At 32.7% G+C, this 16,919-nt stretch overlaps 4 protein-coding genes across 5 annotated transcripts in view; 3 read left to right on the top strand and 1 right to left on the bottom strand.

Moving 5' to 3' along the window:
• Positions 1-16,919, bottom strand: part of LOC146527271 (uncharacterized) — a 44,293-nt gene that overhangs the window by 23,728 nt on the left and 3,646 nt on the right. For both annotated transcript variants that reach the window (XM_085205856.1, XM_085205855.1), the window contains exon 2: positions 8,161-8,333. In XM_085205856.1, the coding sequence (XP_085061982.1) occupies positions 8,161-8,333 (173 nt within the window). The remainder of the gene's footprint in view (positions 1-8,160; positions 8,334-16,919) is intronic.
• On the top strand, positions 336-1,201 carry LOC146527274 (uncharacterized). The gene is made up of 2 exons (XM_085205858.1): positions 336-559; positions 663-1,201. The coding sequence occupies exons 1-2, from the start codon at positions 457-459 to the stop codon at positions 881-883; spliced, it is 324 nt and encodes a 107-aa protein (XP_085061984.1). The 5' UTR covers positions 336-456; the 3' UTR covers positions 884-1,201.
• On the top strand, positions 3,245-4,104 carry LOC146527273 (uncharacterized). Its single transcript, XM_085205859.1, has 2 exons — positions 3,245-3,468; positions 3,572-4,104. The coding sequence occupies exons 1-2, from the start codon at positions 3,366-3,368 to the stop codon at positions 3,790-3,792; spliced, it is 324 nt and encodes a 107-aa protein (XP_085061985.1). The 5' UTR covers positions 3,245-3,365; the 3' UTR covers positions 3,793-4,104.
• Positions 5,778-7,002, top strand: LOC146527272 (uncharacterized). Its single transcript, XM_085205860.1, has 2 exons — positions 5,778-6,378; positions 6,482-7,002. The coding sequence occupies exons 1-2, from the start codon at positions 6,276-6,278 to the stop codon at positions 6,700-6,702; spliced, it is 324 nt and encodes a 107-aa protein (XP_085061986.1). The 5' UTR covers positions 5,778-6,275; the 3' UTR covers positions 6,703-7,002.

Raw genomic sequence — 16,919 nt, 5'->3', positions numbered from 1 at the left:
GCCAAGGAGATCATGATCGATGCCTCCAGACCCGTGCATGACGGATCCAAGGTACCTGAACTTTTCCAACTTTCTCCAATAAATAATATCAATACTAATGAATCAAATGTAAGAAAATCTATCTTATATAAACAAGATAACGTTATAGTAAAAAAACATACTTCACATATCAATATACTCTGAATGAACCATCCACCTCTTTTCTAACATGTTTGCTCTCAACCAAGATTTTACACGGAAAACAAGGTACGAAACAGAATATTTTTTTAATATAAAAGTGAAAAAGCAATGTACTCGATACCACAAAGTATCGATACTTTTTTCGTGTCTATGGCTAACGTCTGTGTCAAACATGGCGCCAGTTTAACAACGTCAGCCTGTACTTGTAATTCAAAATTCAAAATTGCTACTACTACTTTTATTATAGTGATCAAAAGTGTTTATTAAAACATTAAAATGGAAAATACTTCCACTTCCAAGGAAAATGATGATCAACAGCCGCTCAGATCACCCCCAAGACAAGAGCGTTCCACGTTTTCCGAGAGAGGCGAGTCTTCAGGTATGTAAGCCTGTTAAAATTTTATTACATAGTAAACACAAAATTGTTCTTTACTACATATTATAATAGTAATTAATTTAAAATATTTTTGTTTCGGTTTTAGTTCCCCGACCTGGTGCTGAAAATACTGATCCCAATATGACAAAACTGGATATAAACGTACCACGCAGATTGCAAGAACAGATTGCATCTATAAACCGAAGCCTAGACGAGCTTCTTGAAAACCAGCAAAGATCAGTGTACCTTATGAAAAAGACTCTTGATGAAGAAAAAGTAAATGAAGTCACAGGTGATCTACTAGAAATGAGAAGAAAAGATGCTTAAATTTCAACAATTGTTTAATTAATAATAAAATTGTTTATATATGTTTAAGTATATTTAATTTAATTTAATATAATATTTGTTTTTATATTTAAGCTTAATGTTTAATTGTTATATTTTTTATGATAATGGAGAGCGGAGTCTCCTATTTTTCCCTATTATTACTTTTGGTATTTGCTTACATTGTTGTTATTGTTATTATATTCATTTTATATCTGTTGATTGTTTTATGTTTATAGCTGTGTGTATGTATATAAATATATATAGTGTATTTCTATTTAGCAAGCTCAATATGAGCTTAATTGTATAAGCCATTAAATTGATTAATCTGTTGTTGTTGTTCTTTATTTATGGTGTTTAAAAAAAATTTAAATACAGACTCTTAAAAATATTTAATTGAACATGTGCTTCATAATTTTTTAGAATTCATCCCCTAAGGGTAGTAGTAGTAGGTAGGTAGTGTTTTGTGGGTAATTCTAGTTTCGCCACATTCCATTTTATAATTGTTAAGGAATGTCCACGCATTTAAGACACCTAGCTTTGTTCTCACTTATGAACTTATTGCACTTCAGCTTCACGCTGTATCCCGCACACAGCAGGGTAGGCAGAGGGAAACTAGTGTTAAGACACTCCGTTTCTCACTTTATGCCGAATTCTGGAGGCTTTGCGTGTTGAGTGGGAGAACTCAACGCCGCGCTTTGCCTTTACACCAGAGCGAAGAAATGGAAATATAAGCGGAAATAAATATTTCACTTCCTCGAGTGGGGATCGAACCCATAACCGTCGCGTTACAGTCACACCCTTTTGCCGCTGCGCCACGACGGCCTCAATTAAATACAAATAATAAATACGTCGGGTTTATTGCACTTATACAATTAAATAATAGGTTGGGGCAAAAGTATTTTCGTTTTTTGAATATATTATTAGAATTAGAATCAAATCTCTTTGGCTGTGCTGAATGTAACTGGCTGGTTTTAATGCCGTTAAATGTTTCATGTTAATGACTTTCTGAAGGTGGAATAAGTAAAAAAAAACTAGTTCACGCAATTTTTTCATTGTTTTTGAAGCAAGCATAATGAACGTATGTGACGAAGAAATTCGGTACATTGATTCATGATTGATGTTATTTTGATTTATGCGACGAAAGCCGCGAAAAAAATTAGTGCGGCTTAACGACGGCGTTACATATGTATTTATATATGTACAATACAAAACTGTCACTTGGTAGTAACCGAGCCACGACGCCCTAAAAATTATATTATAAAATACTACCTAATTAATATATATATATACAGGGTGTCCCAGGAGTCAACGATAAAACGAAACCAGGTGATAGACCAAGTCGTGACACTTATCAGAAAAATATAAAAAAAAATCTTTGTCATGTATTTTTCATATTATATTGATTTTAAAAAATATCGGAAAAACCGACACCTGTGATAGTTTTTCAAGTCCCAGGACTACAAATATTACTCTTTCTTCATTTTTTTTTCTGTAATGTAATCACGAGTAACTCTTCTTTGAATTACAGTTTAGGATTGAAACATACCTGCATTAGTTTTCAATAAAATGTGGTGTTTTTGCCAAACATTAAATTCAAAATATTTACTACACCCAACTTTAACCAACTGTACCATAAAAAAAATTTACTACATTGTTTTTGCAAGTAACTTTAAAAATTGGCGCATTTAATCTGGATTCCGAAATGGTACGACACTTGCTGGATTACTTCTTTGTTGAAGAGAGAAAAATCGAAATACACGATAATCGGGATGACGTTCAGCGTTTTGGTATCTTTTCCGACACATTCTAACTGCAGCATTTGCGTTACATAACCATTCTCCATGAATTAAATGCATATTGGCAATGTGTCAAAGACCGAGTATATGGCCTGCGAGAGCTCGGACTCGAGAACTATCCTTATAACTCCTGGGCCAGCCCCTAAGTCGGATAAGCGTTGCCTGGGCTAAGTGGCGGGAGGTCACTGGTGTGGTCTGTGATCGCAGGATACCGTCTAAACTCTTATCCGGCCAAGGAGATCATGATCGATGCCTCCAGACCCGTGCATGACGGATCCAAGGTACCTGAACTTTTCCAACTTTCTCCAATAAATAATATCAATACTAATGAATCAAATGTAAGAAAATCTATCTTATATAAACAAGATAACGTTATAGTAAAAAAACATACTTCACATATCAATATACTCTGAATGAACCATCCACCTCTTTTCTAACATGTTTGCTCTCAACCAAGATTTTACACGGAAAACAAGGTACGAAACAGAATATTTTTTTAATATAAAAGTGAAAAAGCAATGTACTCGATACCACAAAGTATCGATACTTTTTTCGTGTCTATGGCTAACGTCTGTGTCAAACATGGCGCCAGTTTAACAACGTCAGCCTGTACTTGTAATTCAAAATTCAAAATTGCTACTACTACTTTTATTATAGTGATCAAAAGTGTTTATTAAAACATTAAAATGGAAAATACTTCCACTTCCAAGGAAAATGATGATCAACAGCCGCTCAGATCACCCCCAAGACAAGAGCGTTCCACGTTTTCCGAGAGAGGCGAGTCTTCAGGTATGTAAGCCTGTTAAAATTTTATTACATAGTAAACACAAAATTGTTCTTTACTACATATTATAATAGTAATTAATTTAAAATATTTTTGTTTCGGTTTTAGTTCCCCGACCTGGTGCTGAAAATACTGATCCCAATATGACAAAACTGGATATAAACGTACCACGCAGATTGCAAGAACAGATTGCATCTATAAACCGAAGCCTAGACGAGCTTCTTGAAAACCAGCAAAGATCAGTGTACCTTATGAAAAAGACTCTTGATGAAGAAAAAGTAAATGAAGTCACAGGTGATCTACTAGAAATGAGGAGAAAAGATGCTTAAATTTCAACAATTGTTTAATTAATAATAAAATTGTTTATATATGTTTAAGTATATTTAATTTAATTTAGTTTTTATATTTAAGCTTAATGTTTAATTGTTATATTTTTTATGATAATGGAGAGCGGAGTCTCCTATTTTTCCCTATTATTACTTTTGGTATTTGCTTACATTGTTGTTATTGTTATTATATTCATTTTATATCTGTTGATTGTTTTATGTTTATAGCTGTGTGTATGTATATAAATATATATAGTGTATTTCTATTTAGCAAGCTCAATATGAGCTTAATTGTATAAGCCATTAAATTGATTAATCTGTTGTTGTTGTTCTTTATTTATGGTGTTTAAAAAAAAATTAAATACAGACTCTTAAAAATATTTAATTGAACATGTGCTTCATAATTTTTTAGAATTCATCCCCTAAGGGTAGTAGTAGTAGGTAGGTAGTGTTTTGTGAGTAATTCTAGTTTCGCCACATTCCATTTTATAATTGTTAAGGAATGTCCACGCATATACGACACCTAGCTTTGTTCTCACTTATGAACTTATTGCACTTCAGCTTCACGCTGTATCCCGCACACAGCAAGGTAGGCAGAGGGAAACTAGTGTTAAGACACTCCGTTTCTCACTTTATGCCGAATTCTGGAGGCTTTGCGTGTTGAGTGGGAGAACTCAACGCCGCGCTTTGCCTTTACACCAGAGCGAAGAAATGGAAATATAAGCGGAAATAAATATTTCACTTCCTCGAGTGGGGATCGAACCCATAACCGTCGCGTTACAGTCACACCCTTTTGCCGCTGCGCCACGACGGCCTCAATTAAATACAAATAATAAATACGTCGGGTTTATTGCACTTATACAATTAAATAATAGGTTGGGGCAAAAGTATTTTCGTTTTTTGAATATATTATTAGAATTAGAATCAAATCTCTTTGGCTGTGCTGAATGTAACTGGCTGGTTTTAATGCCGTTAAATGTTTCATGTTAATGACTTTCTGAAGGTGGAATAAGTAAAAAAAAACTAGTTCACGCCATTTTTTCATTGTTTTTGAAGCAAGCATAATGAACGTATGTGACGAAGAAATTCGGTACATTGATTCATGATTGATGTTATTTTGATTTATGCGACGAAAGCCGCGAAAAAAATTAGTGCGGCTTAACGACGGCGTTACATATGTATTTATATATGTACAATACAAAACTGTCACTTGGTAGTAACCGAGCCACGACGCCCTAAAAATTATATTATAAAATACTACCTAATTAATATATATATATATATATATATATACAGGGTGTCCCAGGAGTCAACGATAAAACGAAACCAGGTGATAGACCAAGTCGTGACACTTATCAGAAAAATATAAAAAAAAATCTTTGTCATGTATTTTTCATATTATATTGATTTTAAAAAATATCGGAAAAACCGACACCCTGTGATAGTTTTTCAAGTCCCAGGACTACAAATATTACTCTTTCTTCATTTTTTTTTCTGTAATGTAATCACGAGTAACTCTTCTTTGAATTACAGTTTAAGATTGAAACATACCTGCATTAGTTTTCAATAAAATGTGGTGTTTTTGCCAAACATTAAATTCAAAATATTTACTACACCCAACTTTAACCAACTGTACTATAAAAAAAATTTACTACATTGTTTTTGCAAGTAACTTTAAAAATTGGCGCATTTAATCTGGATTCCGAAATGGTACGACACTTGCTGGATTACTTCTTTGTTGAAGAGAGAAAAATCGAAATACACGATAATCGGGATGACGTTCAGCGTTTTGGTATCTTTTCCGATACATTCTAACTGCAGCATTTGCGTTACATAACCATTCTCCATGAATTAAATGCATATTGGCAATGTGTCAAAGACCGAGTATATGGCCTGCGAGAGCTCGGACTCGAGAACTATCCTTATAACTCCTGGGCCAGCCCCTTAGTTGGATAAGCGTTGCCTCGGCTAAGTGGCGGGAGGTCACTGGTGTGGTCTGTGATCGCAGGATACCGTCTAAACTCTTATCCGGCCAAGGAGATCATGATCGATGCCTCCAGACTCGTGCATGACGGATCCAAGGTACCTGAACTTTTCCAACTTTCTCCAATAAATAATATCAATACTAATGAATCAAATGTAAGAAAATCTATCTTATATAAACAAGATAACGTTATAGTAAAAAACATACTTCACATATCAATATACTCTGAATGAACCATCCACCTCTTTTCTAACATGTTTGCTCTCAACCAAGATTTTACACGGAAAACAAGGTACGAAACAGAATATTTTTTTAATATAAAAGTGAAAAAGCAATGTACTCGATACCACAAAGTATCGATACTTTTTTCGTGTCTATGGCTAACGTCTGTGTCAAACATGGCGCCAGTTTAACAACGTCAGCCTGTACTTGTAATTCAAAATTCAAAATTGCTACTACTACTTTTATTATAGTGATCAAAAGTGTTTATTAAAACATTAAAATGGAAAATACTTCCACTTCCAAGGAAAATGATGATCAACAGTCGCTCAGATCACCCCCAAGACAAGAGCGTTCCACGTTTTCCGAGAGAGGCGAGTCTTCAGGTATGTAAGCCTGTTAAAATTTTATTACATAGTAAACACAAAATTGTTCTTTACTACATATTATAATAGTAATTAATTTAAAATATTTTTGTTTCGATTTTAGTTCCCCGACCTGGTGCTGAAAATACTGATCCCAATATGACAAAACTGGATATAAACGTACCACGCAGATTGCAACAACAGATTGCATCTATAAACCGAAGCCTAGACGAGCTTCTTGAAAACCAGCAAAGATCAGTGTACCTTATGAAAAAGACTCTTGATGAAGAAAAAGTAAATGAAGTCACAGGTGATCTACTAGAAATGAGGAGAAAAGATGCTTAAATTTCAACAATTGTTTAATTAATAATAAAATTGTTTATATATGTTTAAGTATATTTAATTTAATTTAGTTTTTATATTTAAGCTTAATGTTTAATTGTTATATTTTTTATGATAATGGAGAGCGGAGTCTCCTATTTTTCCCTATTATTACTTTTGGTATTTGCTTACATTGTTGTTATTGTTATTATATTCATTTTATATCTGTTGATTGTTTTATGTTTATAGCTGTGTGTATGTATATAAATATATATAGTGTATTTCTATTTAGCAAGCTCAATATGAGCTTAATTGTATAAGCCATTAAATTGATTAATCTGTTGTTGTTGTTCTTTATTTATGGTGTTTAAAAAAAAATTAAATACAGACTCTTAAAAATATTTAATTGAACATGTGCTTCATAATTTTTTAGAATTCATCCCCTAAGGGTGCAAAAGTTTGTATGGATTTTTTTTTAAATCGCCTCTGGTTTTTATAAAACTTTTAATTTAGACTTAAAAATATTTAATTGATCATGTGGTTGGTGGTTTATTTGAATTTACGCCTAAGGGTGCAAATAAGCAGGCGAAGCTGCGCGCGTACGCTAGACCCATATAAAATACTCTAACTACATTCATAACTCAGCGTTATAGTGGATTGTTCGTGAACAAATACTAATTAATAAACATTACAATACTATTGATATTATAGTAAAAATCTGAGGCCAGTCGTGGCGCAGGGACACACGGGTTCCATCCCTACTCGAGGAAATTAAATATTTATTTATATTTTCATTCTTCGCTCTGGCGTAAGCGCGGCGGCATTGCGTGTTGAGTGGCGGAACTTAATGTCTTTTGTTCCCACGTTAACAGAACGAGAGGACGAAAATATAAAATATATCATTCTCCCAAATGAACGTCGAATCTACAACCGTCCGTCCGTCCGTCCGTCGCGTTTACGGACACGCGAACATCCTATATACCTAACAACGCAGTATATTATATGATCTAGTTTATGCGCTATATCTAGATAGGTAGTGTTTTGTGAGTAATTCTAGTTTCGCCACATTCCATTTTATAATTGTTAAGGAATGTCCACGCATATAAGACACCTAGCTTTGTTCTCACTTATGAACTTAATGCACTTCAGCTTCACGCTGTATCCCGCACACAGCAGGGTAGGCAGAGGGAAACTAGTGTTAAGACACTCCGTTTCTCACTTTATGCCGAATTCTGGAGGCTTTGCGTGTTGAGTGGCAGAACTCAACGCCGCGCTTTGCCTCAACACCAGAGCGAAGAAATGGAAATATAAATGGAAATAAATATTTCACTTCCTCAAGTGGGGATCGAACCCACAACCGTCACGTTACAGTCACACCCTTGTGCCGCTGCGCCACGACGGCCACAATTAAATAATATAAATAATATATATATATATATATATATAAATAATAATATATATAAGTAATTTATATCAGCTTACCATGCTGATGAGATCGTAGGTAGTGGGCGGCAAGTCGCAGTACGCTTATCTTATCCAATTTTCGTCCGAGCTTCGCTATAGGGGGTACGACGGACGCGAGCCGCAACAGCGACTGGATCATCTTGTCTCTCCTCTGTTTCTCCGCTTTGTTTTTTATCTCCCGGGAATTACCCCTAAAATGGAGAAATAAATGAGTTTAATATTTAGAAGTAATTTGGAAAGTTCTAAATTCTAATCCGGATCCGGAACCTGTAAATGCTGATATGCAGGTACCTATTACATATTTACTAAGATTACCTTCTAATTATGAAATAGTTAGTAATATTGTTTCTTTTTTTTATTAAATTTATTTTTAATACAATGTATGCAACAACGACACTTTTTTTTAAACTCTCTTACACCGTTTCTTACTATCCGCCATTTCTAGGGGCATTGAATGTTGAGTAATCAATTGAATGTAATGCAGGACAGCTGCCAGTTAATGTACCTAATAATTAAATATACCATTGACTTTGAAAAGAGCAACTGTTGAGTTTCTTGCCGGCTCTTCTCAGCAGAACTGCCTTCCGAACCGGTGGTAGCTTTTTGTTGACATGTACATTCGACGATTCAAAAGTGCTTGTAATAGTCTATTTGAATAAAGAATATTTTGAATTTGAATTCTGAACTCAACTCGGCTTTTCAAAGCTAAAGCGAAGCTTAGTGCCTCTACGCCACGACTGGCCTCATAAATTAATTAAAAAACAGATAAAGAAATATTATATAATTCTAACCCTTACTAAACAATTAAAGAAGATGTTTCAAATCTTGCTTTACTAACATTTTTCATACAAAATCTTAATAAGTATTTAATTATAAGATGTACCAAATTAAGTTAATATCCTGTAAGTTACATTTTAATGGCAGAATTCAACGCCACGTTTCGCCTCGAAACCAGAGCGATGAAATGGAAATATAAACGTTAATAATAATAAATATTTCACTTTATTGAGGATCGAACCCACAATCATCGCGTTACAGTCACACCCCTGCGCCGCTGAGCTACGACGGTAATTTAAATTATTATAATTTATTTAATCGGGAAAGACAAACTGTAGCTTCGAGTTTCGCCCGAATGTGTCAAAATTAGTTGAACAGATTTTCTTTGTATATTTTTAAGTTTTGGTTGTAGTATATGAACTTCATAGTCTGTTTTAGAATTATAATATTTTACAAAGAGCTTTAGAGTAGTTACTCATTACAATCTGACGGACAGCTGTGCCATGTTATTATAACAATGTACTAGTTGTGTTATAAGGACATATTATGTTACTATAATAGATATATTTAAGTTTGATCTGCTATTACGTTTTCTTGAGCAAAAAAAACTAATAAGTATTATTAAAATTCAATATTTATTCAATGTTTACAATCACACATTTGGTCCCCAAAAAATTGTGTGAGTTAGAATAGGAGTTGAATCCACACCTTGGTAATATATACCTAGTTTAATTTATATAGACTGTGCGAACGAGTATACGTAAGTTTATTTGAATATATAATATATATATATGTACCTACATACCGAGATAATGCTGTAATTGCATATAAAAAAACAAAATTATTTAAATATGGCAATGTTTACTTATTATTTATTGTCAATAAAAAATTACAAATCTTATTGTACCCCCTGAAATATTTCAAAAATCGCAATTTATTCTAATGTTTCACCAAATGAACGATGTATCCGTAAATTACAAAGGACAAAAATACTTATTTTATTTATTACCAGTCGTGCCAGACTGATTGTGGGTTCGATCCCCGCGATGAAACATTTATTCAAATTTATATTTTCCATTTCTTCGCTCTAGCATAGACACGTAATGCCTCCAGAATCCGGCTGAAAATGGGGAACAGAGTGTCTTAACAGTAGATTCCCTCTATCTACCCTGCTGTGTGCGGCATACAGCGTGAAGTTGTTTTTTTTTAATTTATTAAATCAAAAGATAATACTGATATAAACATAAATTAATCAATAAACATTTATAATATGTTATACACGAGTACTTCATTGTACTACTACATATGTCAAATCTAATAGTAGTACTTTGTATTGATTTGTTCAGTGCATTTCTAGAAAGATAATATGGACTTCTCAATTGAAATTACCCTACGATTTTAACGTAAAGTTTCCGCTACACAAATTTTATAACTAATTTTGTAATTTTTTTTAAATAAAAAAAATAGAAAATAGTTGTATTTTGCCCTACTGACGACTGTAAAAAGATAATATTTTTAAAAGATATTATTTAACAATTTTTTTTTTTAATTATTTATGATATTAATACGGATACGGATGTTCCGTGATATATTTGTTATAAACACTGTTATTGTGGAACATAGAGAAATATCCATTTAGGCATAACCAAAGGATTTCTAGCTCAATTATAAAGTAATTAGTAGATTTCTTGTCAGATTTCGATGTATAATTAATTCTATAATCGCTGGTATTATATTCCATCCTGTATATCAGTTTACGCAGAGAGAAAGTCTAGTGTTAAGACACTCTGTTTTCCCAGTTTTCGCCGAATTATGAACTCGTAACGCCACGATTTTCTTTAAAGTATATCCATGTAAAATCGACATTAACATTGTAGTGGCAAAGCGACCTAATGTTAAACATTGCCAAACTTTAATATGTTGTTGCATACTAACACGTTCAAACGTTTTGAGAGTATATTGATGTATTAATTGCCATTAATATTAATTTGTTTATAAATAAATACCTGCTTCAGTTATTTATAATTTTGTATGTCATATAAATATTATGAGATTTTGAGTTTAAATTCTCCAGGAGTGAAGGAACACTTCTATTTATTATATCGTTTTGTTTTATTGGTTTCCTTTTACTCATGTTATCAGAATAATATATGTTTTTTTTATATAATATATTATGTTTCCATATAATTTTAGTTCCGTAGATTTTCGTTTATTATTATATTAATTGATCGATTGTGTGTGGTATTTATTATTCACATCTTCTATATTCACACATATCTTATTTTAAATTGCAAAGACATTCCGCACTCCAGTATCAGTGTCAGCAGTGTATCTATAGTAGTTAAATATTTAGTAGCGGAACCTAACGCCGCAAAAATATAGAATCCAAAATATTTTTATAATACCAAACATATTTTTTTTTCTTTTTTTTTCATCAGTATCAGTGTGAGCAGTGTATCTATAGTAGTTAAATATTTCGTAGCGGAACCTAACGCCGCAAAAATATAGAAAGCAAAATATTTTTACGATACCAACAATATGATAGTAATATTTTGATTTGGGAGCGATAGCAGTGTGCGTACGCGTCAGAGTGGCCATGCCAAGATTATATATAGCAAGTGCCAAGTTTGTATGCACCTATTTGCCATTAAAATCTATTACCGCCGATCGCCAAGTCGCGATAAGTCGCGAGAAGGTGAGGATGTATTTTTACGTTCTTTCCTTTATATTTTGTATTGGTTTCCATTTAGTTTAAAGTGACCGTCGTGGTGCAGTGGGTCTGCGTAAAACTGGGGACACGATAGGTTCGATTCCCGTTCGGTGAATGATTTTATTTAAATTATTGTTATTTGCTCTATGTTGCTGTGATATGATGAAGCACGGTGTTGAGATACGCCACTTTGCACGCAAGGTTTTGAAATCGGAAAATTCACGTTAGTTTCTCTTCTATGACTTGAAATACTTTATTTATAAGTAATTATTAATTAATAATATAATTAATTATTAATATTATCAATTTGTTGTAAAATATGGTAATTTATTTATTTTGATTATTAATATTTATTTTTCTTACTCACTGTGTATCCCGCATATAGCCTGTAGGGGACCAGGGAACCTAATGTTGAAATGGGATGTGAATGTGAAACTTAAGTATATAAACTGTTACAACTCAATTTACTTATTTAAACAACAATAATAGACCTAATAATATAATAACTTGGAAAACTATCAGGTACTCGAGTGCTTCTAAGTTTTAAGCTTATACAGTTTCTATATAATTCCGCTCCAAAATGATTGAAACTTTTATGCGATCAAAATAACTGAAAGTACTGAATAAATATTTGTAACTACTAATATTTTAAAGCTAAAACTGGCTTAAAAAATAAAACTTTAAACTAAAAGCTATTAGCATAAATAAATGTACTGGTAGCTTAAATAAGAAAAGTGAATTTTCTTCCTCTAAAACATACAACGTTTAAAGAACACGTCAAATTAAGATAGGATTAAGAAAATAAAAAAAAAGAATATACGGAAATTGTTTTAAACAGAAATAGTAATAGTACGAACTCTCATTATAATTGATACAAGGCGTTAAGAAACACCCGTGGTCACATTTCAGTCGCCAAGTACACCTAATAGATTTTTATCTTAGTTTCTACATAAAAGATATAGAAAGCTATCTATTTAGCAGAAAAAAGTCAATCCTTAGAAATCTCAAAAGTCTTAAACTCAACTCAATCCTTAAATTATTTTCTCCTTTAATCTCTTTTTCTTAATTACGGTGTCTCACAGCCTTTTTTTTTAACCTTCCGTTAAAAAAGGCTTTGTTCATTACAACAAATATATAAAGATTAATAATTATTAGTATTTTGAAAATAAAAAAAAATTGTATAATCATTTTTTTATCAATAAGATATAAAAGCTGAGCTAAGATATATCATTTTGTGTTATTTAATTTTTCTTTTCACTTAGATAAATGAAATATTTAATATTTTGATTCGTCCGTTCTACTAACGAGGCAAAGCGCAGCGTTTAGTTCCGTCACTCAACAGGCAATGCCTCGAGAAGGAAAATAGAGAACGAAAGTTTCTTAATTAGTACAGTTCCCTTAAGGGTTTGTTGCTCTTCGTCAACATTACTACTGTTTTATTGTTTTGATACATTTATGAACAGTTTCACATTTTTCTCGCATCATGGGGTAGGCAAAAGGTTCCGTTCAAGATATTTCCGCTCAATTTTTTTTTTACGGCACCTCCTGTTAAAAACTTTACAGTGTTTACTACTACAAATGTATAAAGATTAACTAGTATTTTGAAATTTGAAAAGATTTTCCTTTAAATATTAATATATAGATTCTTTTGTTCCGGTTTAATATAACAAAGTGCAATGACTATGGAAAAATATCACGGAAGTTGGAGAACGAAGTGAAGTGCCAGTAGGCTCGTTATCTTGGTTTATTTAATGAAAATACCTCGAGATAAAAAAAAGATAAAACATTTATGTTTACAAACATTCGGGCGTACAATTTTCTGCAATTTTTGCGCAAAGATAGAGACCACGTTCTGACAAGCGATAAGAAATAAGACTTTTCCTCATTGTAGACTCTGTCTACAATATGTCTCTAAGTAATTTATTTAGTAAGCTGAATTTCTTTGTCCTTCCGAAATCTAAACATTACGGATTTATGAATGGCAAAACTCTATCTTAACTCAATATCAAAGCGGGGAAGTAAAAATAATTTATTTATCTGAGTGGGGAACGAGCCCACAACCACCACACCCACCTGCGCCATTGCGCTTCAATATGACAGATGCGCGAAAATGGGGAAGGGAATGTCTTAACACTAGGTTCTCTCTGCCTACTCTCTGCCTACCCTCTGCCTACCCTGCTATAAGCAGGATACGGCGAGAAGCTGAGAAACAAAATTTCATAACCCTAGCGACAGACATCAAGACCTAAATCTTTTATGAAATAATTTCATACACTGTTATTTGAATGCAGTCTAGATTCAGATACGACTGGAGCTGATATATATCGACTATGTCTATAAATAGTATTTTAACAGGCTCGTTGACATTTATATTTTCAAAGGAAATAGAATAACGTTAATTTGTTTACGTCGTGGTGCAGTGGGTCAGCATCTGTCAGTAAACGCAAAGGCTGTAGCCCCGATCCCCAGGACGACCCTAATTACTGGTTGGCACTTTTTAAGTCTGTCAACGGCGACCGAAAGAGGAATATCGCTAACGTTACTCTGCCCGATGAATTCTTTAAAATCGGATATTGTTATTAGACAGATAATTAGTGCTAGATAATTCCCTTGAGTTGTTTAATAATTATTTGTAGCCTTGTTTTAATTCATTACCTTTCCCACTTTATTTAATACTAGTGGGCCCGGACGCGGCTACGCCTGCGAAAATATAAGCCTAAATAATTAAAATAAGTTCAAAAATAATAATAAGTGGAGATTTATTATTAGAAAAAATATCTGAGTAACCGAAATGAACAAACAAAAGAAGTAAAAGAAACTAAAGGAAATTCTTAATATTAGAAAAAAAACCTAAAGTTTGCCGTGCGCGCGTATTAAACATTTTTCTATATTAAATAATTATTAATTTTTGCGAACAATATTAAATAAAATCATAAATAATTAAAATTACGATATTTTAAATGTATAACATCGGTATAGATAACCGAACTGAGATAAATTAATTATAAGCAGCAAATAATTACATAAAAATAATAGTAATTCGAAAATCTATAAAAATTTACAAAATCATCAAATTCATCTGCCCGTTCGCGTCGGTCATACTCATACTATACCACTCGTAGGCTAGGTCATTTGGAATCAGTGACATCTTAATTATTTATTAGAATGTTATACAGTAAACTATAATTTCCATCTAGATGAAATGCTAAAAGTGACTATTATATTTATTTTCATAAGGATGAATATCGAGTTATAGAAATCATCTAATTTTTGTTAATATATACAAATCTATATCAGCGCGCGCCATGTATGCATTAAGCAAACTCACTTTGGGTGACGTTTTCTTAAAACAATAAGCTTTGCAAGCCGTTGCTTAGCAACGCGTAGCGACGATTGTTATTAACATGGCGGAATAAATTCCTTGTCAAATTAATTATTTTAATATATTGGTATATAACGAAAATTTTATAAATATGAGAAAAAAAAAGTATCCTATATTCATCCCGGGACCCTCAAGTATCTCTATATGAGTATTTTATCACAATTAAATTAGCGGCTTGGCCCTGATTGCGTAAAAGACAGACAGACAGACAGACAGACAGAGTTACTTTCGAATTTATAATATAGGTATGGATAGTTTCTTACAATGTATATAAAATTTTAATTTTCCTGCTCTGTGTCTACCAAGACAAAGCACGGCGGCGAGTTTGGCCAGTTAGCAGGGAATGTCTTGATAAATGGGCGGAAAGTGGAGAACGAAAAAGCGTGAAAGTGTTATTAAGAACAATGTTAAATGTGCAATAAATATTAAATAATATTACGATTTGGGTTTAAGTGATTTTTAAAAAATATCTCTATTTTATAGTAGTGGCTAGGATATCAAATCGAATCAAAATATAACCTATAACATTTCGTTGCAAATAAAACTATTTTAATGTCTTATTTTTTAAGGTACTATTTATATATGTTTTAGTTATAATACTTCAAGTTCAAGTACTTCGTGGGCAAACCAACCAACCCTACATGGGCTCTTCGGAGCAAATTTTCTGGGGGTCACATTAACCCCCCCTCTTCAAATCCCCCCCCCCCACAGCGGAAATTAATGGGAATAGTAAGCAGATTTCTAGTTGCCTAGGCGCTTTCAGCGTAGATTGTGTAACGTAAATATGACACTTGTTATTTCCTGCACTCACGTTACTTTATTTTGTTTGTCAAGTATTTGACTTATTTATTATAAAATTTACATTCATTTTCTAAATAGTTTAACATTATTAAATTAAATTATCATTCAATCATTAGTTAAATTATTTTACACGTCTTCATTTCGCTACAATGAACGATTACCAAAAATCGATGTGGGGTTAATTTTTAGCTCGACAAAAATATTAAAATATATTATTAAAGTACGCACTCTGTATCCTGCATATAGCAGCGTAGGGAGAGAGAACCTGGTATTCACACTCCGTTCCCCAAGCACCACCCAATTTTCGAGAGTAGCCGCGGTTATTCTTGTTACAAGCGCGAGTGAGTAAAAATAACTCATTCCACCGATTGGGAATCGAACCCAAACTGTCGTGACTTTAGTCAAACAGAATATCGTATTGCTTAAAGAACAATATGCGAAAATATGCAGCTTCAATCTTTTCACCTGCATATCGCGTGGCGTTGCTGAAAGCCGCACAAAATCATTAAAATTATTTGAAATAAAGTCTTTAAGGAAAAAAAATGTATGTATAAATAATACTTAATGGTGGAATGATTTTTGTCGTTTTTCAACTCTACGGCTCGCGTTGAGTTTTCCAGAGTTGATACAACAAATATATAATATTCTCTATTTCATTCAATAATTTTTCGTATCAAAATGACTCACGTAGTAAATAAGATGCGTAAATTTACTTTTGTTGAAACTTTTATTAGTAGACAGACAAAGAAAAAAGATATCTATTTGTGTAATGTTGTTGAAATATTAGTTAATTTTCAGTAGCTATAGTACGCACTTTCTTTTTGGGGCAAAGGAATTGATGGCTGTAGATAACCAATTATTAAGTAAATATGCGACAGAACATTATTTTAAATTTTAATCTAATATTTTTTCCCGCATATAGTATCACTAGCGGACGCGCGCAGCTTCGCTTGCGTATTTAGGGGCGAATTCTAATAAACCATGAAACATGTGTTCAATGAAATATTTTTAAGAGTCTAAATTTCAAATTTTATAAAAATCTGTGGCGTTTTAAAGATTTTTCCATACAAACTTTCAACCCCTTATTTGCACCCATAGGGGGTAAAT

Source organism: Heliconius melpomene, chromosome 21 (genome assembly GCF_056956725.1).
Source record: "Heliconius melpomene rosina isolate 202511_hmr_F chromosome 21, ASM5695672v1, whole genome shotgun sequence".
Taxonomy (NCBI): Eukaryota; Metazoa; Arthropoda; class Insecta; order Lepidoptera; family Nymphalidae; genus Heliconius; species Heliconius melpomene.
The sequence above is the reverse complement of the archived record's forward strand: the minus strand, read 5'-3'. Positions and strand labels throughout refer to the sequence as shown.